We start from the raw sequence: 27,660 nt of genomic DNA on the forward strand, positions 1-27,660 counted from the left end.
CCAATTTTCCCCTGCAACCGTGTCTGCCTGTCCCGCATCGGACTTGTCAGCCACAAACGAGCCTGCAGCTGACGTGGACTTTTACCCCCTCCATAAATCTTCGTCCGCGAAGCCAAGCCAAAGAAAGAAACATGCATGTAATCACATACAACTCTGAGATTCCTTTTTTTCTGTGGGTGCAGCAGAACGACCTCTAATTGCAAGTGCAAAAAATAAACTGTACACGCCGTAAACATGTAAACAAACAAAAATGTAAATAGATAACAATGTAAATTGTGCAATAGAGAGAACAAAAGAAAACTGATAAAGTGCACAAATAAGAGTCCTTAAATAAGTCTCTGATTGAATTTGTTGTTGAGGAGTCTGATGGTGGAGGGGTAGCAGCTGTTCGTGAACCTGGTGGTGGGAGTCTTGTGGCACCTATACCTCTTTCCTGATGGCAGCAGTGTGAGAACAGAGTGTGTGCTGGGTGGTGAGGGTCTTTCATGATTGCTACTGCTCTCTGATGGCAGTGTTCCCTGTAGATCAGGGGTGTCAAACTCAAATTCACAGAGGGCCAAAATTAAAAACTTGGACTAAGTCGAGGGCCGAACTAAATATTTATTGAAAATTTTCAACATCTGCATGTTTTCTCTTCTTTCAACATATGTAATGTTAAACTTTTTCTTATTAAAATAAATGTTTAATAATAGTTTTGATAAACTCTTTCCAGAATCATTAACAAATGAGAAATAAAATATTCAATAAATAATATTTATCTATAGAGGATTTGTCAAATTTTGCTAGTGTGCTGTCGAATAGTAAAATCTGAGGGCTATTGAGAATGTGGGAGAATAACATGATTCCTGAAACAATCAAATGGGTGACTGATTGTGGGCATGAACTCTAGCAGGGTAATTTGCCATGCCCTTTTTCCATTGGTACAGATATCCTTTGATTTACACACTTTTCAAGTTTTATGCCAAATGAGCTTGTATCCAGGTGCAGGACCATTTTTAACCAGGAATATATTTATCACTGTGACATGAAACTATTGGAAGATCGTTTTATCCTGAGATTAAAGCTCATAATACTTACTCAGGCCTGTGTGCGGGAGGGCGGGGTTTGCGGGCGATCGGGTTGGACAACGACAGTGCAGGGGCATCGGCTCTTGCTGCAGGGCGGCATCTCGGCGGATCAGCGGCTCCGTCACCGTGAGTGGCGGGTCGGCCTGCGGCAGGGAGGGGGAGTGGGCAACGGTCCTGGCGAGGTCAGGCCCCCCTGAGTTTCTGCTGGACCCCCCCTTGACCTGCTGAGTTTCTCCCGGACCCCCCTTGACCTGCTGAGTTTTTCCCGGACCCCCCTTGACCTGCTGAGTTTCTCCCGGACCCCCCTTGACCTGCTGAGTTTCTCCCGGACCTCCCTTGACCTGCTGAGTTTCTCCCAGACCCCCCTTGACCTGCTGAGTTTCTCCCGGACCCCCTCCCCTTGACCTTCTGAATTTCACCCGGACCCCTCCCCCTTGACCTGCTGAGTTTCTCTCGGACCCCCCTTTGACCTGCTGAGTTTCTCCTGGATCCCCCTTTGACTGCTGAGTTTCTCCCGGACCCCCCTTGACCTGCTGAGTTTCTCCCGGACATCCCTTGACCTGCTGAGTTTCTCCCGGACCCCCCTTGACCTACTGAGTTTCTCCCGGACCCCCTTTACTTTCCGTGCCGGTGTCCCAGGACCTTTCCAGGGCAGTCTCCACACTCAGGACCGCGCTGGGATCCCGGTCAGCGGTAGAGAAGCAGGTGAGCGTGGCTAATCCCGATCCAGCCCACGCCACTCCCGAGATTGGCGGGGTGTTCCACCCTACCTGCCCGACTAGCCTCGCTCTCCATGTGCACTCCGGGCACCCGCCGCTGGTCCGGTGGGAAGGCGCAGGGCGGCCGGCGCCCCCATCGCCCGGCGGGGAGCCCCAATCTTCCCTCCGGCGTCCCGACTCCATCTGCAGCTCCAAGAAACGCTGTGCCACTGGGGTTCCGGGCGCTGGGAAGCGGCCTTGGCTTCCCCTGACACCGGCCAGGCCGCGCTGCGGTGGTGGGGGGTTGGGCGGGGGGACATGACAGCGTGTTTATAAAACCACCCACCACTACTTTTCAAGGACCAGGAGTTTTCTCTCTCTCACCCTGGGACTCAGCGGTTACTGTGCATGCGCTATACTGGCGCGGCGGCCATCGGGCCACCTCTAATACATTTTTGATATGATCTTGCGGGCCAAATATAATTATATTGCGGGCCAAATTTGGCCCGCGGGCCAGAGTTTGACATGTGTGCTGTAGATGTACTCAATAGTGGGGATGGTTTTGTCTGTGCTGTCTTGGGCTGATTCCACTACCTTTTGGAGGGTTTTACGCTCATGAGTATTAGTGTCCCCATACCAGACCATGATGTAGCTGGTCTGCACACTTTCCATCACACCTCTGTAGAAATTTGCCAAGGTTTTTGATATCATACCAAACCTCCGCAAACTCCTGAGGAAGTAGAGGCACTGACATGCTTTCTTCACAATGCCATTGATGTGTTAGGCCCAGGAAAGATTTTCCGAGATGGTAACTTCCAAGAACTTAAATTTGCTCACCCTCTCCACCTCTGATCCTCAAATGATCACTAGATTATTTTCCTTATCTGAAGTCTACAATCAGCTCCTTAGTTTTGGTGACACTGAGTGCAAGGTTGTTGTTGGTGCACCATTCAGCCAAGTTTTCAATCTCCATCCTGTATGCTGATTCATCCCCTTCCTTTATACAACCCACTACTGTGGTATCATTGGTAAATTTGTAGATGGTTCTATTGTCGCACCGGGCCACACAGTTGTAGGTGTAAAGTAAGTGGAGCAGGGGGCTAAGAATTCACATATTTCACAGGAATTTCAAGTCCAAAGAATTAACGTTTGATTTTCAAACATTCAGAGGTGGCAGACAATTAATTTAGTGCTTTGTTGTCTTGATTGTTCTAATAATAATATTAGAAATAGAATAGGTCTGCCTTCAGCAGTTACATTTGGAGGTAACACAAAGCTGTATGGGCTGGGAGGAGGATATAGAGATGTGGACAGGATAAGTAAATTGCTGTGGGAAATGGAATACAACAGAAAAATGCAAGGTCATCCACAATGGGGAAAAAATAGGAAAATGAAGTGCTTTTTAAAATAAGGGAGCTGAATATCCAAGGATACACAGTATATCTTAAGAAAAGGCAGGTAGGTAGAAGGGGTGGCATAGTATAGCTGGTGAGCAACAATATTAAATAATTGGAAAAAAGGGACATAGGATAAGAAGACGCAGAGTCCTTATGGGTTAAGTTAAGGAATGGCAAAGGTAAAATGACACAAATGGCAGTTACATATATGCCCCCAAACAGCAGCCAGAATATGGATTACAAAATATAATTGGAAATAGATAAGGCATGTCATAAGGGCAGCCTTATGATAATCATGGGGGATTTTAACATGAAAGTAGATTGGGAATATCCGGTCAGTATGGGATGTCCAGGGAGAGAGTTTGTGGCATGCCTATGAGATGGCTTTTTGAGGGAGCTTGTTGATAAACCAACCAGGGTGCTGTGTAATGAACCAGAGGTGATTGGAGAACTTGCGGTAAAGCAACCCTAAGGAGGCAGTGATTGCATTATGACTGAGTTCACTTTGAAATTTGAAAAGGAGAGGATAAAGTCCAATGTATTGGTGTTTTGATGGAGTAAAGGAAATTACAGTCACATGCGAGAGGAACAGGCCAAAGTCAATTGGAATTACAGGAAGGATACAAGCATGGGTTAAGGACTGACTAATTGGAAGGTGGCAGGAAAGAGGGAATAGGCTTGGCATCTGGTTACCAGTGGTGTTCCGCAGGAGTCAGTGTTGAGGCATCTTTTTTTTAATGTTGTACGTAAATGATTTGGATTATGAAATAGATGGGTTTGTGAATAATTTTCAGATGATACCCAATTAGGTGGTAGGGCCGGTGGTGCTGAGGATACTGAAAGACTGCAGAGAGACTTCGGTAGATTAGGACAATGGACAAAGAGGTGGCAGATGAAATATAATGTTGGAAAGTGTACGGTCATACACTTGGGTAGAAGAAATAGATGGGCAGAGTATTATTTTAAATGGGGAGGAAATTCAGAATTCTAAAGGTTAACCTCCTGGTTGAGTCAACAATGTTGACATTCATTTCTAGAGGAATAGCATACAAGAGCAGGAATGTAATGTTGAGACCTCACTTGGAGTACTGTCTACAGTTTTGGGTGCCTAATTTGAGAAAAGATGTGCTGGCATTGGAGAGAGTTCAGAGAAGATTTACTAGAATGATACCAGGAATGAAAGGGTTAGCACATGAGGAACTATTGTTGGCTCTTGGACTGTTTTGTTGGCATATAGAAGGATGGTGGGGGACCTCATAGAAGCATTTTGAATGCTGAAAGGCCTGAACAGAGTAGATGTGGCAAGGATGTCTCCCTTGCTAGGGGATTCCAGGGCAGAGGGCATAACTTCAGGATGAATTTAAAACAAGAGATGCGGAAAAAATTATTTAGCCAGAGGGTTGTGAGTCTGTGGAACTCATTTGCACAGGTGGCTGTGGAAGGGAGTTTGACAGGTACAGTATTTGATTAGTCATGGCATCTAGGGTAACAGGGAAAAAGCTGAGGAGTTGGGCTGAGTGAGTGGATGGAGCAGCTCATGATTGGAATGGCAGTGCAGACTCGATGGGCCAATGGGTGTACTTCTTCTCCTGTATCTTGTATTTTTTGGACGGCTACATTTTTTTGATCAGCATTTTTCAAGAGTGGAAATTAGTGAAGGGATTTTTATCATGCCACTCATTTGACATTGAGCATCATTGAGATTCTAACAATCATAGCTAATGTCATATACATGCAATTTTGGTTGGAAGGATGTGGAGACTTTGGAAAGGTTAGAACATTGTTTGGATTAGAGGCATGAGTTACAGGAAAAGATGGAACAACCTTCGGTTGTTTATTTTTTCTGGAATGTTGGAGGTTGAGGGAGATCTGATAGAAGTTTATAAAATTAAGAGGTATTGACAGGGTAAACAGAATGTTTTTTTAAAATTTACAACACGGTAGAAGCCCATTCCATTTAAACCTGTGCCCCCCAATTACATCCTAATTAACCTCCAATCCTGTATATTTTGGAGGGTGGGAAAAAACTGGAGCACCCAGAGGAAACTCACACAGACACAGGGAGAATGTACAAACTCCTTACAGACAGCTGACCACTGCACTAAGCCCACTCAGGGTATAAGTGTCACATATTTGAGGACATGCTTCTAAGGTGCGGGGGAGGGGGGGATTATTTTACACAGATAATATTGGGTGTCTGGAACAGTCAGGAGTATTGGGTGGAAGTATATACAATACTAACATATCAAAGGATTCTTGATAGATGCATGAATCTGGAGAGATATCTAACATGTGCAATCAGTGGTTTGATTTGATGATAATGAGTTTGTTGTCATACACACAAATAGAATGTACATATTGGTAAGCTCAAAATTTTTGCTTGCTGCAGTCAAACAGGTACTTAAAAAAATTCTATAATCATATATATTCAATTATTGCTAGAAAAGAGATAATGAATATGAAAGACAGATAATGAATGCTCTCATTTGCAGTAGTGCCAGAAAAGAAGTGAGATTTCAATAATGAACACAAGTATTTTTGTGGTGCTGGAATAGTTTATGATTATGATGGCAAGGCAAGGTTCAAGAGTCTGATAACTATTGTAAAGAAATGGTTCCTGACCAAACAAATGCTGAACATCAGGCTTCTGTATCTTCTTCCCGAAGGGAGCAGTGAGAACGGGTTGCGACCAGTGTAATAGGTGTTCATTATGATGTTGGCTACGTTCTTGGGCTTCATGTTGGGCACTGACACGGGCAGATGGGCCTGTTCTTGTGCTGTGCTATCTGATGTTCTATACCTGTGGAACACTATCTCAGCAGCAGAGGCAATTCCGAGGGAAACTAGAAACACGCCTGCTAGGGAAGGGATTTCAGGCCATTACATCCTATAGGTGATGTCAAACTTCATAAATAGCTGTTATGCTTCACACCTGATGAGCAGAACACCTTTTAGGCTCACTTTGAAAAGGAGAATTCAGCAGTATCAATGATAATTCAAGCAGAAGCAGGAGACCCTGTGATAGACTCTGAGGGCAACGTCAGAACATCCTTCAAGAGGGTGAACTCTCTCAAGGCATGAGACCCTGATGGCTTACCTGACTGGGTCCTGAAAATCTGTGCCAACCAACTAGATGGAGTATTCATGGGCATGTTCAATCTCTTATTGGAGGTTCCCTCCTGCTTCAAAAGCGCATTAATCATATCGGTGCCCAAGAGGTGACAAGAATATTTTATAGAAAGGATGTGAAAGCTATGAAGATGATGCAGAGGAGGTTTACCAGGATGTTGCCTGGATTGGAAAATCAGTCTTATGAGGCAAGGTTAGCAGAACTGAGACTTTTCTCTTGGACTATAGAAAGGATGAGAGGAGACTTAATTGAGGTCTGCACAATTATGAGATGCACAGATAGGGTGGACAGCAGCACCTTTTTCTTAGGGCAGGAATAGCAAACACCATAGGACATATGTACAAAGTGAAAGGAAAAATTTAGGGGAGACATCAGGGTTAAGATTTTTGAACAGAGAATTGTGCGTTCTGGAAGAAATGCCTTGCCAGGGATGTGGTGGAGGCGGAAACATTAGGGGCTTTTAAGAGACTCTTGGATGGCATATGGATGGAAGAAAAATAAAGGATTATGGGGTAGGGGGGGTTCAGTATTTTTTTTAAGGAATATATGGGTCGACACCTCATCGAGGGCTGAAGAGTCTGTACTATGCTGGCGTGTTCTGTGTTCAGAGAGCAGAGTGAGCTGTCTCAATGACTATTCCCCAGTAGGACATGCATCTGCTGTGAAGAAATACTTTGAGAGATTGGTCATGGCCAGAATCAACTCGTACCCAAGTAAAGATCTGGACCCATTGCAATTTTCCTACTGCTACAATCACTCCACAGCAGATGCAACCTCAGTGGCTTTCCATTCAGCCTTGAATATCAGGTTACTTTTTAATTGATTACAGCTCAGCTTTCAACACCATCATACCCTCAGTACAAATGAGCAAGGTTTGAAACCTGAGCCTCTGCACCTCCCTCTGCAGCTGGATCCTTGACTTCCTCATCGGAAGACCATAGTCAGTATAAATTGGAAACAATGTCTTCTCACTGATAATCAATGCAGACACACCTTAAAGATGTGTGCTTAGTCTACTGCTCTACTCTCTCTACACCCATGACTATGTGGCTAAAAACAATTCAAATGCCATCTACAAATCTGTTGATGACACTACAGTCATCAGCAGAATCCTAGATGGCAATGAGGTAGCATATAGGAGTGAGATAGATCAGCTGTAGAGTGCTGTTACAACAATAACCTTGTACTCAACATTAGCAAAACTAAGGAATTGATTGTGGACTTCAGGAGGGGAATATCAGGAAAACACAAACCAGTCGTCATTGAGTGGTCAGCTGTGGAAAGGGTTAAGAACTTCACATTCCTGGGTGTCAACATCTCTGAAGATCGATCCTGGGACCCCTATGTTGATGCAATCTTGAAGGAAATTTGGTATGTCACCAGGGCAGCACAGTTAGTGTAGCAGTTAGCGCAATGCTGCTACGGACCAGTGACTATGGTTCAAATCTGGAACTATCTAAAGAATTTGTACATTCTTCCTGTGTATGCATAGGTTCCCTATGTGTGCTCCAGCTTCCTCTCACCATTCAAAACATACTAGGGTTGTAGGTCAATTGCGTGTAATTGGGCGCCATGGGCCTGTTACCATACTATAATGTCTAAAATAAAATTTAAAAGACTCTTGCAAATTTCTCTAGGTGTTCTGTGGAGAGCATTCTGACTAGTTTCATCACTGTCTGGTATGGGGGTGCCAATGCACAGGACAGGAAAAGACTACTTAGAGTTGTAAACTCAGCCTGTACCTTCGTGGCCACCAGCCTTCACTCCATTAACGACATCTTCAAGAGAGGCAGTGTCTCAGGAAAGCAGCCTCCATTGTCAAAGACCCTCACCACCTTCTCTCTTCTCTCTGCTACCATCAGGTACAGGAGCCTGAAGACAAACACCCAATGGTATAGAAACAGCTTCTTCCCCTCTGCCATCAGATTTCTGAATGGAAAATGAACCACAGACTCTATCTCTCTTTCTCTTCTTTTGCACTAATTTATTTATTAAAAGACATAGCAATTTTGCACTTGTAATGCTGCAGAAAAACATCAAATTTTGTGACATTAGAATCAGAATTTATGGTCATGAACAAGTCATGAAATTCGGTGTTTTGCAACAGCATCATAATGTAAACATTCATATAACCATTACTATAAAAAAAATTAGTGCACGGAAAGTAAGGCAGTGCCATTGGTTGGTTGATTATTCAGGAATCTGATAGCAATGGGGAAGAATCTGTCTATGTGCGGTTGAGCACTCATCTCTGTGGATTGTCACCTTGTCATGATGGAGAAGCTTGTGTGGTCCTGAGATCTCAAGAGCGATGCTGTCTGGAGCTATGCTTCTGGTAGGGCCACCCATGGCAGTAAGGTCAAGGGTGAGATCCCTGACAAAGTACAATCCAACCAAGACCTCAACGGTGGAATAGATGGACGAAGTTACTTCGAACGCAATGGTTGTGAGGCAGATGAAGGTTGCAACAAATCCATCAGCTCCAATCATTGTGGTTTCAATGCCATTGGAATTGGTTGATATGTGAACTATCATGTGCTTCTTGGAGTGCAACATTAAGTACATGTTAAATAAATACATGCACAGGCGTCATGGCACTAGAAATGAATAAAGTCCATCATCCTTGACCTCAAGAGATAGCCATGACGAGATTAGGCTCCTGAACCTTTTTCCCCAGTGGTAGCAGAGTGAAGAGGGCATGGCCTGGGTAGTGGGGTCTTTGAGGATAGAGGCTGCTTTTTTTAAGACACCACCTCATGTAGATGATCTCACTGGAGTGAAGTCTGGTGCCTGTAATGTTGCAGGTCAAGTTAACAACCCTCTGGAGTTTATTCTTGTCCTGAGATTTAGTGCCTCCATACCAGACAATGATGCAACCAGCCAAAATGGTCTCCACGATACACCTGTAGAAGTTTACAAGAGTCTTTGGTGACTTAACGGATCTCATCAGACACCTTGCAAAGTAAAGCCGCTGGCGAGCCTTATTTGTGATTGTATCAGCATGAATACTCCAGGACAGATCCTCAGAGATGTTGACATCCAGGAATTTGAAGTTCTTGTCATGTTTGTGACAATTCTGATTCTGAAAGCATGTCCAGTGCGTTTAGGAACATCGCAGAAAGAATAGTCCATTGTATTCTCAAACTTTGTGACTCTTACTTCTTCCTCTCAAGCCAAATATAAAATGCCATTGTCTTTTTTTGTAAGATGCTCTTTTGCTAATGTTTGCTTGTCACCATTCGTTGATTTCTTGTCTGTTGAACAACATTTTGCGGTCAAAAAGTGTTTTGAATCTAATCCAGAAATACACTGTTTTTCACCGCAGTGAAAATTAAAAATGTTGCAGCTTGTTTAGCTACATGCTCTCTTGATTCCCAGTTACATATGCCCCATCATATTATTATTACTGTCAGACAATCTAGATTGTTGACCCCAAAGTCTTGAAGCATATGCTCTTTGCTGATGACGTATCCACTCTCTTACCAGGTCTTTTTTGGCAGGAATGCTTATTTTCCCTAATGTTTTAGAAAAGGGAAAACTGTCTTTAATTACCACAGTGTGAAGTAAATGTTGGTAGTAGCATGAAGTGGGCAAGGGGAAGGTGGCCATGGATCAGTCCCAGGCCCTCACTTCACCTTGAACCATGGACGATGATTGGCAAGAGTATGAAGTGACACAGGCTTGGTGGGGAGCCATGTACATCTCAGTAGTGGCTAGGGAGATCTGCCAATTCAATGAGGCTCTCCTGCAGAGTTGCAGACCACAATCAAAGCTCTCGCCCCCAAGTTGAACTGGAATGAAGAGGTTCTCATCACATTATGTCTTGGTTCTTGTGGCTCAAACTTATGTCGTACTGTATTTCTTGCCTGAGTGCTAATCCAAGTTCTTCCTCACTCTTGTAACGTGAGTAAGAGGAGGGACACGATGCAGGCTGCACTCAATTGACAGCTTTGCCGCGGGGGCAAGAACTCTTATTCCCAGCACTGCATAAGCAACAAGGGCCAGTGCACATCTCTGTGGCACCTCGCTCTCCCCTGCATGCTAGCACTGAGATTCAACTAATCCCAATCATGCTTATGCAAGGCTGATAATTACACATTGTTGGCTAAAATTAATATGATCAGGGAGATCACAATAAAATAATCCGTTTCAGTTCCTTTCAAAAATCATTTAATTTTTTTTCCTGCGATAAATGATCATGTGTTAAAGAGACATTAATTTGTTTACAGGACAACTGTGCCCGTTAATCTTTGGATGTACCCCGGGATCAGATTGACATGATAATGGTACTTAACTGACCGCACTGGAGCCAATGTATTCATTAACCACAGCAGGAAGGAGTGAAAGCATTTCAATATCACTTTTTCATCAAATAATAAAATCTACACGCAGAGTGAAGGTATCCACTTCTCTGCAACAGCAAGGAGCTCCATTATCTTCCCATCACTCTCCCACATTCAATCCCTTTCTTTTTCCATCCTCATTCCCTTCCTCACACCCATACCTTCTTCCTCCAGCTCCCCAACCCCTTCCCTTACTTCCTCCATTAGAAAGCATCTCACTCTGCTCCCTATCATCTCTTAGCCACTTTACTTTCTCTCCCCTCCCACTGGCATTCACCTGGATGCCTGTACTCCTCCACCCACCTTATTCGGGCATTTGCCTGATCTTGGCATTCATGATGAAGTCCTCTGGCCCTAAACACTGTCTGCCTATTGCTTTCCATGATGCCACATGTCCTGCTGAGTTTCTCCAGCACTCTAGTCCTGCCCTGATCTAACACCAGTTGAAGAAAGGTTTCAAGATTCAATTTATTGTCATGTAATAAAAACAGTGTCACATTACACAAAATTGCCTTTTGTCTCCTGTAAGGCAGACAGATTTGCCATTGGCAGAAATTGCCTGAAGTGTCTCCAGAGTCAACAAGTGGCTGTGGATTTGCCTACAGTGCTACCGCAGCTTTCACAGCCACAGAGAATCCAGTCCAAACCATCGGCAACCGAACCTCCAATACGATTAGGAACCCTTCAGTATCCTCAGCACCCTCGCGCTTCTTGGTTACGATACCTGACACCCATTCAGCCATTTTCAAGCCAGTCTCTAGCAGTCTTCAGCCTGGGTGTGAGTCCCTTGCCTACAGTCTCCTGCAGCCCACAGCCTGCATGGGTTCCTTGCTGTGAGTCACCAATAGCCCACTGTCTGTGTGTTCCTCAGCCTCAGAGCCCCTCACTGGTCCACTACCATGGTCACCGTCCTATGGGTCTTCTCTGCTTCTCCTTCTCAGATGTGGTGGGGGGAGGGGTGGTCTCCCTGTTTTCTGGTACCCTGCACCAGTCCTCTGCTCCCCCAGAATCTGCAACCCCTTGTGGCTGCTGCCGATCATAGGCACCACCATTTTGGACATAGACCCTGCAGTTGCAGGATTTTAAATTAAACTACTGTCAGTTCTTTTAACAGGCCGTTCAAAGCCTGAACTGAGTTAACAGCAGTTGGACCTCGCAGGAGCGCTGTGACTCAGCTCCCCGCCCTCTGCAGGCCCGCATCAGTGGCTGTATTACTGTTACAGCAGTTCCAGTAGTGCGACCATTTTGCTTTTTCAGACTACTTGGGAAAAGTTAGTTAATTCAGGTATTATTTACAGACTCACTGTGCCCTATTCTTTGCTTGGTGAATGGTTTGAATGTTTTGCTTTTGTTTTGAATCATTCAAAATAAATAAAGATGCTTGCACATTATATCAAATTTGGTCAAGTTGTGATCTCATAAGCTGGATTGTTAAAATCTGATGCCACATATTTGCTGTGGAGATTATAATAATGCATAAGTTGCAGAGCAACAGATCTGGAATATTTGCTTTTACAATATTTCACTGTATTTGTCAAAATGGCAAAAACTTCCGTGATTCGAAGAGTGTTCTAAGCATCGTATTTAAATAAAGCTAGTTACCTTGCATGAAATCTCCTTTTGGATTTTCAAAGTTTGGTCCAATAAAGATGAAGATGTTTACCTCGGGCGAATGTTGTAAACACCTGAACTAAGGAAGATTAGGTATCTGCAGAGATATTTTTCAAATTGGACATCAGCCATTTATTTTGAATGCATGCATGGGATCTTGTACTCAAATAAAGCGCATATTGTAATTGTCACCATGCTCACACTATTCACAGAAAGAGTGGCCACAATTGTATAATACTCCTGTAAATCTAGGTTTACTGATGATATTACCGTATGTTGAGATTTTTTAAGTGTGTACCTTCTATGCAGCCATTCCTCATTAATTGCATTTATTTTGTTTTCTGGGGAATTTGCTGTAGGTTTAATTTTAGATTCTATTGCCCTGCCTTTTAAATATTTTTATTTTTAATTTGCCTCTGCATGCTAAAAACTCGATTGTTTCTTGTGAGTTCAGAAATGCTGCAAACCTTGCCCACAGTCATCAGCTCATTTGAGTGTTGTCTGTCAGTAGATACTGTTTCTTTATTGCTTTATCTGTTATACATGGTATTTAAATATTTTTTATTACAATTATAAATACAATGACATTAAAATCATTCAGATAACAACTAACAACAAATGTATTTTATTTTTATGTTAGTAAAATACATTTATTGCATTGTTTTATTTACCTCAAAAACCATTGTCATATTTCCAAATATCCTCACAAATGGTGAATGAGGATGAAGTTCCCATGTTCTTTTTTTTCTGATATCTAGTACCTTAACTGATAGCAAATTTCCTTTTTATTTCCAGTGAACGTAAAAGGCTGGAGCTGGAAAAGAACCTTTTGGCATGCAACCAGTCAGATCAGTGGAAGTAAGTGAAGGATTGCATTGTATTTATTCTACTGTATATCATTCTGGATCATCTTCTTAGGATTAATTGTGAATATAATTGAGTTAATATGAGTTTTTTTGTGCATTTTTTTCCAAATGAAGAGCTATCTCATCTTCCATAAGAATACATGTCCTTCAGTTATTCCACAGATTTGGTCATCTGTAGGTTTGAGACTGCGAAAGAGGATGTTCACCAGGCCAGATTTCTCTTATTTTCCATTGGAATGCCTCACACCTCCCAGAATTGCATTCCCTCCATTTGTAAGATTCATATAATGAAAGTGCCAATAATTAAAATTGAACCAAAATATTTAAGAAAAACCTATTTCATTTACTTGACATATTGTTAATATGCAGCAGTATTAAAACAAGGGCAGATCTTAAGACATGTTGCCCATTTATAGGTAGAGAGTGTGGTGCCAGTGATATCCATCAGGAAGGTGTTCTGTGAATGTATCTTTGCTGATTCCTGCTATGACTTGCATCTTTCCCTTGAGACCAAAAAGGGGGGATTAGGTTCCAGCTAGCATCGATCCCTCCCTGATCTTATGTCAAGAGGTAAGGATGCAGACAGTAATAACATTCCACTTAAAAGCCTCAATGCTGTTTCTTTCTTAACAAAAACAAAGCTGCTTTCCTGTCATTAATCTATACTTACATTTTGCCCAGAAATTAGCTAAATAATGTCAAACCACTTTTTTTCACCAATCCTATGTCTGAAATGCCTTATTGTTCTTTTCTCCACTTAATGTAAAAATACGCTTATTTTGAACAATTCAATTTTACTGTCTGCCCAGCAAACCTGTTTTTACAGCTTGTGATTCCGATGATTCAGAATTTAAAGCATCCTCCCTGTCTTGGCTTTTCTTCTCTGCATTCTTCTTGACTGCTAGTGTTCTGTGATTCAAAATTTTACTTCATGTACATGTTCCTGCAATTGTCAACTCAGGAAGAGCCATTAACAGTGACTCTCATCTTTTGTTTTATTGAATATTATTTCCAGTGGATCAATCCACTTGCTTATTTTTCTCAGGAAGCTCAGTAATGACCAGTTTTGAAATTATTTTAGAGATAATACAAAGAGCAAATCTATCAGTGATGCACCCAGGTGTTTTTTGTTTTGCAAAGTTCAATTAATCATCTTCCACCCAAATAATCACTAATTTTCCCAATAGCGGAATTGTCATTCCCCCCCTCCAATAAACTTTATTCACACTAAATTATTGGAAAATGAAAGCCGTTCAAAGACCTTCTATATACATATATTTCCATCATTGCATTGTTGTATTTGTTCTCTATTTACCATCAATGTGGCACCATGTAGTTACTTCCCCCCCCTGTTGTTTGAGAGACTTCTCCATGTTCTTAGTCCCTCAATGCTCTGAAACAGAAGGACTCCAGACTGTGATCCTACCCTGTGAAGGCTGCACCAAGCCTCAGTGTGTCCTTTAAAACACATTCCTGTAACCTAAAATGTGCCAGTCAGCAGTATTCACTGGCATCTCACTGTGCCTGAAGATCATCTTTCACCGAGTTCTGGATGTCTGTCTTTGCGTGCATCCCCAGGAACAGCCCATAAATCACAAAGTCCTCAGTCACCCTACTATTGGGGATGAACACAATGACCTTTGCATCCTTCTCCACGGACATTTAACAAATCCTCAATCTGCAAAGAAGTGAACCACTGTCTCCACTCCACCGCAGCTGCCTCAGGGACAACACATGTCGTGGATAATATTTCTGTCGTACAGGAAGGATCTGACTGGGAGGTCTCCTCTAGTTTCCAGCTAGGCCAAGTTCTAAGTCAGATGCTCTGGATAATCTGTTCAGGGAACCACCCCATAGTATCCATAGAGTCCTTGTCACTCAGTGTTTGCAGGATGTTCCATGCTGACCATTGCCTGATGGTCTTGTAGTCAAAGGTGTTGGTTTAGAAAAACTTTTCCGCAAAGGATAGGTACTGTGGCAATGTCCAGTTGACTGGGTCATTACAGGGCAACGGGGCCAGGTCTATCCTTTACAGCACTGGGGCAGGTAGAACTTCAGTACATAGTGGCAAGTTGCCCTTGTACCTTGTTTCCACTCACAACCTGATGCAGCCACACACGAAGTCTGGCGACTTGTGCATGGTGACCCTTCAAAGCCTTTCCATCTTGGGTCCCCATATGAACCGGAAGACTACTCTGGTGATGAGTAGGGTGGATATGCGGAGATGGGCCACACCTGTGCCATATAAACAGTGCCAAGAACACCTTGGACCTGATGACCAAGTTCTTCCTTGTTATTAAGAGGGCACGCTGCTCCCACACTGGTCTAGACTAGTCAGATCTGTCTGTGAAGGGGATGGTGGAGGGTCAGATCTGTTACCGAAGAAATTGCTTTGTTCTTCTTCCAGTTTACCTGGTGCCTATCGCCACTCAAAGTAGATGCAGATGCTGATCAGTCTGCATACTGATCATGTGTCTAAACAGAAGATGGCGATATCATCCATGTTCTTGGGTGCCTCTACTGCCTGACAATGTCTCTCCTATTATGCCCTCATCCTTCCTGATGAATTCAGTGAAGTTCTCTGCAGCACAAAAACAAGACACGAGAGAGCAGGCAATCCTGTCTGACTCCTGACTTAATGGAGAAGCTGTCTGTTTCCTACCATACTATGCATGTCCATATAGAGCAGTTTAATCCAATTTGAGATTCCCTCCTCAAAGCCCATTTGGGAAAGTATTTCCATCATAAACATGTGCGATATCCTGCGAAAGAGTTCTCCTGGTTCAAGCTGACCAGGCAGGTGTCCACCCTCCTGTTCTGCACATAGACAAAGGTATCTCTGAGCTATATGAGTCTTGTCCAATATTTTCCTGCCCAGAACAATGCAGGTTTGGTCTGGGTGGATCACCTGTCCCAGAGCAAACTCGATGCAATTGGCGATGACCTTTGACAGGATTTTGTAGTTAATGTTTAATTATGAAATGGGTCTTCAGTTCCTTCTTCCCCTTCTGTTTGAAGATGAGGGTGATGATACTCTTTCTCATGGAATCTGACATACTGCCTGCCAGGAGCATAGTGTTGTACAATTCCAAAAGGTCCAGACCCAATCACTGAATTGACATGCTGCAGTTGGTAATAGTGTTTGAGGGAAGCATGCAAGTTAACTTAGGTCACTGGACATCCTTCAAGTCTTGGAAGCAACCCAAGTTAACTTGCATGGTTTCCTCAGACACTATTACCTGCTCTACTCACTTTGCATCTACTACTGTTGGGCTGGAAGACCTGGACAGCAAAGATGCACACATCAGGAACCTCTTTATCTACCACAGTTTGACATTCAAAAAAACTACCATATATTTTGGCCTATAAATCGACCGGCAGAAAGGTTGACCACCCCCCCCCCCCAGCTTTTTTTTTAAAGCCTAATTTTAATGGTTTTATGTTATATCCATCATATAAATCGACCCCCATTTTTCGGGCTGTCCAGGTCACCCAGGAAGAAGCCAAACATTTTTAAAACACCCCAATCGCAAGTAACAAAGCTGTAAATCAAGTAAAAAAAAAAAATCTCGGCCTACCAGGCAGTAGCGACAGCAGCAACCTTAAGGTCCCCGTGGTGGGGAGGTGTCGGGAAGTGGTGGCTCCAGCAGTGGGGAGGTGCTTCCAGCATCGACTTGAATGCTGAATGGACGTTAATCTGGTTTTTTTTTGGTGAATTTAAGGACTCAAAAGTATATCTGGCATATAAGTCAACCTCCTATTTGTGAATTCTTTTACGATTCATGACTCAACTTTTATGCCGAAATATACAGTAATCAGCAAATTCCAAGACCTGGGCCTCAATACCCCAATGTGTAGGTGGATCCTGGATTTCATCACATCCAAATCACAATTGGTGAGGATTGGTAAGAACACCTCCTCCACAATTTCAATCAGCACTGGAGCACCACAGGACTGTGTTCTTCGCCCCCTGCTCTACTCACTTTGCATATATGACTATGTGGCTTGATATGACATAACACTGTCTACAAATTTGTTGACGATACCATAATAGTGGCTGTATAAAAGGGGCAAAGTGTCAACATACAGGAGGTTCAAAACTTGGCTGAATGGTGTACTAACAACAACCTCGCACTCAGTGTAAACAGAACCAAGGAGCTGATTGTGGACTTTAGGAGGGGAAAACTAGAGAAGTATGATCTAATGATCATTGAGAAATTAGAGGTGGAGAGGGTGAGCAAATTTAAATTCCTGAGGGTCACTGTTTCAGAGGCCCTTTCCTGGACCCAACACCCGAATTTCATTGTGAGGAAGGCATGTCTGCACCTCAATTGTCTCAGGAGCTTGCAGAGGCTTAATATGACATCAAAAACCTTAGCAAACATCTACAGATGTGTACTGACCATCTGCTGACTGGCTGCATCATGTCAAGGAATGGGGGCACCAATACTTCTGAATGGAAAGCCCTGCAAGAGGTAGTGGACATAGCCCAGAACATCACAGGCAAAACTCTATCCACCATCGAGAAAATCTACATGGAACACTGCCATCAGAGAGCAGCAGCAATCATCAAGGATCCACCCCACCCAGGACATGCTATGTTCTTGCTGCTGCCATCATGAAAGAGGTAGAGGTGCCACAAGACTTGCTTCACCAGGTTCTGGAACAGTTGCTAGTCCTCCTAAACAACAAACTCTATTTGAGACTCACTTAAGGACTCCAACTTTGCACATTATTATTATTGAATATTATTTTCTGTATTGCATAGTCAGTTTGTTTGCATTTCCTTCTGTGGAAATATCCCTCTTTTGTTTACATATCTTTCCTTGACTATAGTTAGCTGCAATACCGATTAATAGAAATTCTGCTTAGCCTGCAGGAAAAGAATCTTAAGGTTGCATGTGTGACAATAAATTTGAACTTTATCTCAGACCTGACCTGTGGCTTGAACTTGCCACCTGCGTTGTCGTTCCCATCTTGCACTTAATTACTGATGTAGGTGGTGAATTAGCTGACTGCATGCGATGCAGAACAAGTTCTGAATAGCAAATAGGACTCATTCCTGGATGCCTCATCAGCCTTTGACTTGTTGATAACTGTTCAAAGTTTTTAAACTGTTCTAAATATTCCTATTGGACATAATATTAAAATGAAAATATATGTTATGATGTAAATCAAAAATACTAAAATTCGAATAAGTAATTAAAAGCATTAAAATAAGCCAAGCAAAAACCTTCATCTACCTCAACACACAAAAAAGCACACACCTTTCTTTTCTTTTTTTCTTAAGGGTCTGTGATCCCTTGCATAGTGTGATTCCACTGAATGGTGTCTCTGTTCATAAATGTGTCTTCCCTGGCAAAAAGCTGAGGTCCAGGTATTATTACTCTGCTTTCACATCAAAATTGAGTGCTGCAGTAGAACAGCAAGTCAGAGTCGTTGGCTCTTGAGAGCACATTATCTTGGATTTCTGCCTTTCATCCTGCATGTCTGTAACTCAGAAACATCCTGAGGAACAGATGTCTGATATCTATGTAAGTTGGATTCATGGTGCCATGGATCTGTTCATTTTATTTTTAGAATCCTTCAATTTTCTACTCAAAAAGAGGGACTCTTATTTTGTCCAGTCAAAAACATTGTAGTTAGAAATAATTTTGTCAAGCAATTGTTAATGTAGAAAGGACCTCCAGTTCTTTACTTGAATGTTTCTTCTATCTATTGCGCACTAATATATCCATGGGACAATTTCCACCTCCTTGAACTCTATTCACATTGAGCTAATAGCCTCTTCTGTCTGCTATGTTAGCTAATATTGTTGGCTGATTTAAAAAGTGCTGGAAATAATCAATAGATTTGGCAACAACTGTGGAAAACAAAAAACAGAATTAATGTTTCAAGTCAATGACCCTTCATTAGAATTCTCCTTGAACTTTTCAATTGTGTTCTGTTAAGAATTCCTTGTATGAATCCCTCAGATCAATTTTATCCTCTTGCCATGGTACCAAAGTAACTTTATTCAAAAATCCTCTTTCAGTGAATAAAACTAAAGGGGCCAAATGGTCCATCCTGCAAATTGGTAGTTAATTTTGAGGACAACCTTACAGTTTCTAGGTCTCTGGGTCATTTTGTGACTCCGGGGTATGAGGACTGTAGTTGTGGACCACACAGAGAGAAGAAAGAAAATTCAATGAACATTGCTATGTTATTATTTTTCCAAAATACAAGCCATGAAGGGAGAAGTATTTTGGATAATCACTTAAAAGCAAGCACAGGCTGGCCTTAAAAAAAAACTGTTAATATTTTGAATGCTCAAACTTCTTCATAGATAATTGATATGAAAGCCCAGTGAAACTTTTATGCTCCATTTTGGGATGAGAGACAGTTATGTGGACATGATCTACCCTCAAAAAGACATCTTTTAGAGATTGCATCATGTCAACCATCTGTGAAATATAGGAACTGATGCCAACAGCGCATGTGAGGTTCTTGATATGTAACCTCCCATCCATGTCTTTGACTGTTGTGTGGCATTTGGAAATTCAGTAGGCTCAGCGTGGAACAGCATGGATTACCTGCAGCTACATCTGAACCTGAAAGAATTGCAAGGCTACTGTGCTCTGGTGATTACAGAAACGTGGCTCCAGGACTCCATTCCAGACTCCACAATTCAACTTGATGGCCTTATCTCCTTTTGGGCAGACAAAGATGGTGTTTCTTCTGGTAAGAATCGAGGAGAGGGACTGAGCATTTATATCACTGAGAACTGGTTCCAAAATGTCTCTGTTGTAAAGACCTTCTTCTCAGCGGAAATAGAGTTGCCGATGGTGAAATGCAGACCCTTCTACCTGCCCAGGGCATTCTCAGCCAAGCTGATGGTGTCACTTTATGCTTTGCCTTCAACACATGAGGATGAAACAATGAAGGAGCTTTATGGTGTGACCTGTGAAACCCAAATTTCCCATCCTGATGGTGGCGTGATTGTAGCTGGCGACTTCAACCACGTCATCCTGAAAACTTTTCTATCATGGTTTCAACAGCATGTCCACTTCGCCACCAGAAGAGAAAACATCCTAGATTGGGTATGCACCAATGTTCCTGGTGCAAAAAAGGCTGCCCCTTGCCCTCACCTTCGTTACTCAGATCACATATCTGTCTGGCTAACCCCGGCATATGGACCTCTGGCAAAATGAACAAAGCCATTTTACAGGGAAATCAGGATCTGGCTGGTGGGCACGTGGCATAGCAGTGCTGCAGAACTGCTTTGAGACTATGGACTGAAGTAATTTCAGTGGGGTGACCCCCTCCAACGGCTATATAAACATGGAGGAGTACACAATCAAATGCTACACAACCAGGGTTAACTGTTGATGACTATTTCCTGCAGAGGTCTGTGTACTTATCAGGCCTGTGATGATGCCTTCAGGATAGGAGACAAGATGGCACTAAGATTAACCAAGGCTGAAATCTCCCACGCAATCTGGAAGGCAAAGCGTGGATAGACACAAAAGATGCAGTTAGCTGAGTGACACAGATAACATGAGGCATATGTGGTACGGGATCAAAGCTATAACAGACCACAAGACAACCTTGTGAGTCATAAAGAATGATACCTCCCTTCTGGATAGACAGAACATCGATGCACAAAGTGAAGCACAAAAGTTTGCAGACACTGTGATTGTAGTAAATACACAGAAACGCTGGAGGGACTGTATTGGGAAGGGTCGTGACTGTCATGTGACAGCATTGCCCCTACCTAGTCGGAGGACACACCAGCTGCCAATCAAGGTTTGGTTCCACCCCACCCATTAGTGCACATTGTTGGACACATGTAAATTACCTGAACTGCACTCTCCAGGCTGCCTGTACTTGGCTTTGGGCCATTGGCTGTTGTAATTAGATTAACCCTCCTGCCACTGAGCTATTGGCCCCCAGTAAATGATGTGGGCTTGTCCCTCCAGCACTATAAAGGTGCCATGTTCTCTTTGTTCTCTCTCTTTTCCAGCTTGGGACCACCCTGCTTCACTCCAGGCCTAGAAATGTGGAAGGGTGCTGGAGGAACTGTTGGTAACATGTGCACTGTTAAAAGGAGCATTTAATTAATGTCCCTTGTTGCATAGAGCCGTGCCTGCACTGAGTCGAGGGGTGGTGGGGCATCGTAGTGATTTTTCCCTGATCATTGTATGTTATAGTTCATTGTGTATGTGTGTGTGTATAGAGGTTTGCCTAAAATATCGATCCTGTTGTCCCATTTCCATCCCTGAAATAAATGTGTGCTTTGTACTCAACTTTGGTCTGGTTCTCCGCCCAGTGGCACTGACCTTCTAGCATCTGGTGATGGAATGCATCAAAGCCCACCTCCCTGAGACATTGGACCCATTTCAATTCATCTACAGATGGAACCATTCCACTGATGATGCTACAGCCTTGTCCCTCCACTCTGTCCTTTCTTACATGGAGAGCGACACCTCTTGTGCCAGGCTGCTGTTCATTGACTTCAGCTCAGCATTTAATATGATCATACCCCTGAATGTCATGGAGAGGTTGTCTTTGCTGGGACTCAACACCCCTGTCTAACTTCCTAATGGAGAGACCACAATCTATCTTGGTTAGCAACAGAACATCAAACACCATCACACTGAGCAGTGGCGCATTTTAGAGCTGTGTGCTCCACTTGCTCTTGTTCATGCCCCTGACCCACGAATGCAGCACCAGATCCAACTCCAGCAGAGTCATCAAGTTTGCAGAAGACTCGACATTAGTTGGCCTCATCATCAACAATGATGAGTCACATTACAGAGAAGAGGTGGAAAATCTTGTGAAATGGTGCAAGAATTACAACTTGAGATTCTACGTGGACAAGATGAAGGAGATGATTGTGGACTTTATAGTGGAGAGCACCAAGTTCCTCGGAGTCCACTTAGGAAGTGACCTACCCTGAAGCCACTACATTTACTTGTCTAGAAGGCGCAACAGTGACTGCACTTCCTGAGAAGACTGAGACAGGCAAGGCTGCAGGCCACCATCCTGTCAACTTTCTATAAGAGCTCTATTGAGAGCATCCTGGCCAGCGGCATCACGTTGTGATACAGTTAATGGAGAGCATTAGATCGGAGGTCAATCCACAGGACCATAAGACTGGTATTGTTGTCTAAGGGGGGCTCAGTGAGGACTCTTACCACCTTACTTTTAGCTACTCCCATCAGGAAAGAGATACAGAAGTATCAGAGCCAGAAACACCAGGCTGATAAACAGCTTTTTATCATTGGAAGTGAGACTGCCGAACAACTGATGAACTGCTCCATGGTTCTATTTATTTCACAATACTAATATATTTTAATATTTGTATATGCATATTGTGCATATCTATTGTTTGTCTGTATGTGTTTGTAATGTTTTGCACCTCCGACCAAAAAACTCTGTTTCGTTGGATTGTACTTGTCCAATTCGATGATAAATAAACTTGAACTTGATAAATTATTGGGGAGTTTTGAGCAGACATCCTTTCAGGAGTTTCATTGTGACCATCTATCCTTGTCCTGTAAACCTTGACATAGTTGTACATAGCACCCTTCTTCAGTGGTTGTCCTCCAACTGGATTAGACTGTATTTGCTTAATTCTCAACTATGTTGTTGAAACCAGAGCTTCACTCAAAGATTTCTTTTCCTTTGACTGTAATGTTACCTCGAAAATTCTCCAAGAATCCAGCCTGGCTTCCCTCCCATTTCAGATTTATTTGCTGCTGGGTGGTAAAATCATTGGAACCATACTGAAAGCTGCTATAAGTGAGATGATGACACACAGATGCCCTCATTACCAAAAAGCACCAAAAAACCACAGATGTTGGAAATCTAAAATAAAAGCAGAGAATGTTGCAAATGTTCAGCGAGTCAAGCAGCTTTTTGCAGAGAGGGAGAGAGAAAAAAAAAAGTTTCAATTTGCAGTCTCTTTGCTAATGCACTACTTTTTCTCATTTCCAGGCAAAGGAGTGCCAGATTGAAAAGTTATTTGAAAGAATTACATGAGCGGAAGAGAAAAACTCAATTTCACAACCAACAGCTGCTGAAAGACTTTGAGAATTTTGACAGTCAGATTGCAGCATTGACAGCAGGTTTGGGCACATGGAAACAAATGAAGGTAGAACATTGCTAACTGCTAATCCAATAGTTTACTATTCATTTTTGAATAATAACTATTTAATTATGCAACAGATAAAGAATATGTAATTGCAATTATAAGGCAGTACCTTTACCAAAATTTCAGATCCCAACTATGTTCCTTCATCTGTCTCCACTGCAGAGACTTTAAATCTTCCTTCAGCCTCTGACACTTCCCCACTTCCTGTCATTACCCCCTATGTTGACTCCATTCTCAGCAATATTCTTTAAATTAACATCATTTCTGTGCAACATCCATTTCCACAAAGGGTAAATACTTGTTCTGCATGTGACTTGTGAGTAAGAACAAGAAATAAAGCCTAAATTTTGCACATGCTCAATAAGATCATGGCTTTTACTTCACTAACCTTGATTCCCTTATTAACCAATGATCTATTGCAAAAGTTTGGGAGGTGATTTGGCGTGAGTCAGTAGAGGAAAGGAGTGAATGGAGTAAAAATTCTGCAGAGGGATATGTGGATAGAAAGGGCTTAGAAGGGTATTACAATTTAAAGTGGTACATGGAATACAAATGTCCAAAGTTAAACTATCTCAATTTTATTTTGATGTTGGTCCACTATGCAATAAAATCTTTAAGGCCACTCTGATTCGTATGTTTTGGGAATGTCCAAAACGAAAAGAATTTGGGGAACAATTCTTCCAAATTTTATCAAAGATTCTTAGGATTAAATTGGAACCATGCCATTTTATTGCTTTGTTTGGTTATTCTCAAGAGGAGAATATTTTGTTGAACTTGATTCAAAACAGAATAGCAGATTTTACTTCACTGATAGCCAGAGGAGCAATTTTGATGAAATGGAAAGATAGCTTAGCACCAAATCATCTGCAATGGGTACAGGATATTATGTCTTGCTTGAGTTTTGAGAAAATTAGATAATAACATTGAAGAGATCAAGCTTGAATTCGACAAGATATGGGGCCCATTTATGGACTACTATCATAATTTGAATACATTCACGTGGGTGCTCTGGGGTTTCCCATCCAATGTCCGGAAGCTGGACTCTATTTTCACATATTATTCGCTGGTGACTGTGTTTAGTGGGAGGGGTAGGATTAGAATGGGGTGGGGGTCTTTTTTTTCTTTTTTACTTTTTAAGTAGAAGAGATTAGTCCAATTATATAACCAATAATGAATATGTTGTAATATTAGAATATGAGGTGAAATTTTCTTAAGGGAATTTCCATTTTATTTGAGCATTGTGCGCAAGACAATGTATAAATCACTTATGATTCATATTCTGTATTACGTTATATAAAAGATATGTAACTCATATGTCGATAATATATAACATGTAATATTTCCCTCCACCAAATCAATAAAAATATATATTTAAAAAAAAGGATATAGACCAATAGTCCTTCCTCAACCTTTTTTTGTTCCACTCACATACCACTTTAGGTATTCCCTATGCCATAGGTGCTTTGTGATTAGTAAGGGATTACTTAAGATGATGTGTGGGTGGAAAAAAAAAGTTTGAAAACCACTGTTTTAATCGTACCTAATTGACTCGTTATGTGCACGGTTTCGTAACTCCAAAGGAAATGGGCTAATGACAATTTTTCTCAAGCAAAATATTTCAGTAACAATTGGGTCTAGAGCAGTGATTCTCAACCTTCCCTTCCCACTCACTTACCACCTTAAGCAATCCTTTACTAATCACAGAGCACCAATGCCATAGGGATTACTTAAAGTGGTATGTGAGTGGAAAGAAAAAGGTTGAGAACCACTGATCTAGACCAAATGCAGACTAGCCCAGAATGCCAACTTGATTAGCATTGTTGAATTGGTCGGAATGGTGTGGTCCATACTGTATGATTCTATGACATGGGGTTCTTTCTTCAGTTGCATCATAATGACTTCGCAGAGATTTTGGCAGGCAGGTGCTTTTCTTAACACTAAATTAGAGTGTTTCTCTTTGTTTTTGACTGACATTGGATAGGTGGAATTAATCAACCCCCACCTGCGTTTCTGCAACATTTTCACATCCTTGTACTGTTGGGATAAATAAGTGTAGCTCAATAAAATTAGTTATTTAAATTATAAAAAAGACAGCACACAACATTGTACTGAGCTAATTGGATAAAGTTTTCAGGTTTACTTTCTGGTCAAATGCTCTTTTAGCTGTTTTCAGTTTATATTTGTAGAATAATATAAAACTCTTTGTTCTATATCAGGATGCAGTAGGAAACCTTCCGATCTTCTTCAAGTCAGTACAATTCAGTGTTGCCTGCTGGAAAGAACACATGTCTTAACTTGGTTTTCATTTTTAAGCCTGTTAAGTATCTCATTAGCAGGGTGGATCTGGAAGAATGTCTGGAACTATTGTGAATATCAGCATCTTTAAGAGAAGGTAAAATTGGTGCTGTTACTTTATGAACTAAATTATCTTTTAAAAAGTGTCTATTGATTCTGATAAAACAGATGACTTCCAATCTATTCAAAAATCATCTTCTTTATAGCATTATAACAGTCATTGCAACATGGGCAGCTTCAAAAGTAGCATTTAATGACAGAAGAGTACTTAATGTCTGTGTTGTTGATCTCTGAACCAGTATCTCAACTGCAGATCAAATCTTTTTGAATCTATAAAAAATTCAATTTAACCTTTTTGTGACATTTGAATAATTTTCTTGTTTAATGAAGCCCAAATCCCACAATAGAGCAATGTTAAGAAAGCAGTGCACATTTTCTGAAATAGATTTTCACATTTAAGTATGTTTTTACTCATTTTTGGAAAATAGATGATCGTGAAAATTTCTCAAGAATGAAGGATTTTGTACATTCTTTGTAAATGGAGAATGGGGAACTAGTAATGTGGGGTGTTTAGTTTTCAACTTTATTAATGCATTCTTTAAATTTACACACTACTATTTTGGATCAGATGGGTAAAAAATATCATTGGTAGTTTGCTATATATCTCACATGATTTCCCTTTGTAGGCCTTGCATTTAGCAATTTTTTTAAAATGAGAGGACTGTGGTGGTGCACTCTCTCATGGCGAACTGGCCCCCTGTGTAGAGCCACGTGGGGAGGCAGCCATGGGAAGATGGCGTTTTCAGGGTTTTCTCCCTGCCTCAAGTCTCCTGCCCAGCGTGCGCCTGGAGCAGCGATTATGATGTCACAATACACAAGGTGACTGAGCTCATGCTGCCCTTAAAAGGGCGTGCACTGAATTTGAATAAAAACAGTCGTTAACGACTTTCGTTGTGGTGGCTGAGTCTTTCCTGGCTGTGTCCAGCACTACATTGGTGACTCCGTTGAGCCCAAATGCCTCTCTGGTCTCAAGAACATGGATCTGGCAGAGATCAATGCCGTTGCCATCAAACTGCCCTCCTTCTGGACTCATCGCCCACGTACGTGGTTTGGGCAGGCGGAGGCTCAGTTTCAACTGAGGAACATTTCAGCAGATGCCACGATGTTCTACCACGTCGTGAGTGTGCTGGATGAAGAAATGGCAACCAGGGTGAATGATCTAATACATGGTCCTTGGCACTTTCGGGCTCTCCCCTCAGCAGCGTGCCTCCAGGCTCCTGCCCCTCGACGGGCTTGGGGACCGCACACCATCAGCCCGAATGGACGAGATGCTAGTGCTGGCAGAGGATCACAAACCTTGTTTCCTATTCCGTCAGATCTTCCTCAAGCAGATGCCCGGGGACATCCAACTTCTCCTGGCGGATGAGGACTTCATGGATCCATGCTGAGTTGCAGCCCAAGCGGACACCCTCTGGTGCACCAAGAGGGAGAATGAAGCAGCCCTCAGTCAGGTTGCGCGGCCGCAACACTCCCCCAAGCACAAGCCGGAGGAGCACCATTCCACCTGGTGCTTTTGCCATCAGCGCTGGGAAGCGCAAGCTCGTAAGTGCCGACAACCGTGTGACTACCAGTGGAAACTACCCGGCCAGGCACCATTGATGGCTGCGACAGCTGGCCACGTGGACAGCCTCCTTCATGTTACCGACAAGTCCACTGGCTGATGTTTCCTGGTGGACACAGGAGCGAAGCTGAGCATCCTGCCCCCCACCGCCCTCGAGACATACACCTGATCTTGTGGTCCCACCCTGCAGGAAGCCAACGGTTCTGCCATCAAGACCTATGGTACCTGCAGGGCGCAGATCCAGATCGGGAAAGAGAAATTCCACTGGAAGTTCGTGTTAGCCTCAGTGGGTACTGCATTGTTAGGGGCCGACTTCCTAAGTGCACATGGACTGTTGGTCGACATGAAGGGCAAGAGGCTGGTTAACACTCGCACCTTCCATTCAGTGCGCCTGGATGCCATGAATGCCTGCAGGCCAGAGATCACCACCATCGCCACTTCCAGGGATGAGTATTCGAACATACTCCATAAGTTCCCTGCCATCCTTCAACCATGAT

At 42.6% G+C, this 27,660-nt stretch overlaps 1 protein-coding gene across 6 annotated transcripts in view; it reads left to right on the forward strand.

The window, feature by feature from the left end:
* The window catches only part of kiz (kizuna centrosomal protein), a 233,821-nt gene that overhangs the window by 6,289 nt on the left and 199,872 nt on the right, over nt 1-27,660 (forward strand). For 4 of the 6 annotated variants that reach the window (XM_069932381.1, XM_069932382.1, XM_069932384.1 and 1 more), the window contains exons 2-3: nt 13,042-13,104; nt 23,091-23,247. In XM_069932381.1, the coding sequence (XP_069788482.1) occupies nt 13,042-13,104; nt 23,091-23,247 (220 nt within the window). Of the gene's footprint in view, nt 1-13,041; nt 13,105-23,090; nt 23,248-25,463; nt 25,640-27,660 lie in introns of those variants that run through there. The other 2 variants (XM_069932388.1, XM_069932386.1) reach the window with 2 other exon arrangements.

Source organism: Narcine bancroftii, chromosome 4, assembly GCF_036971445.1.
Source record: "Narcine bancroftii isolate sNarBan1 chromosome 4, sNarBan1.hap1, whole genome shotgun sequence".
Classification (NCBI taxonomy): domain Eukaryota; kingdom Metazoa; phylum Chordata; class Chondrichthyes; order Torpediniformes; family Narcinidae; genus Narcine; species Narcine bancroftii.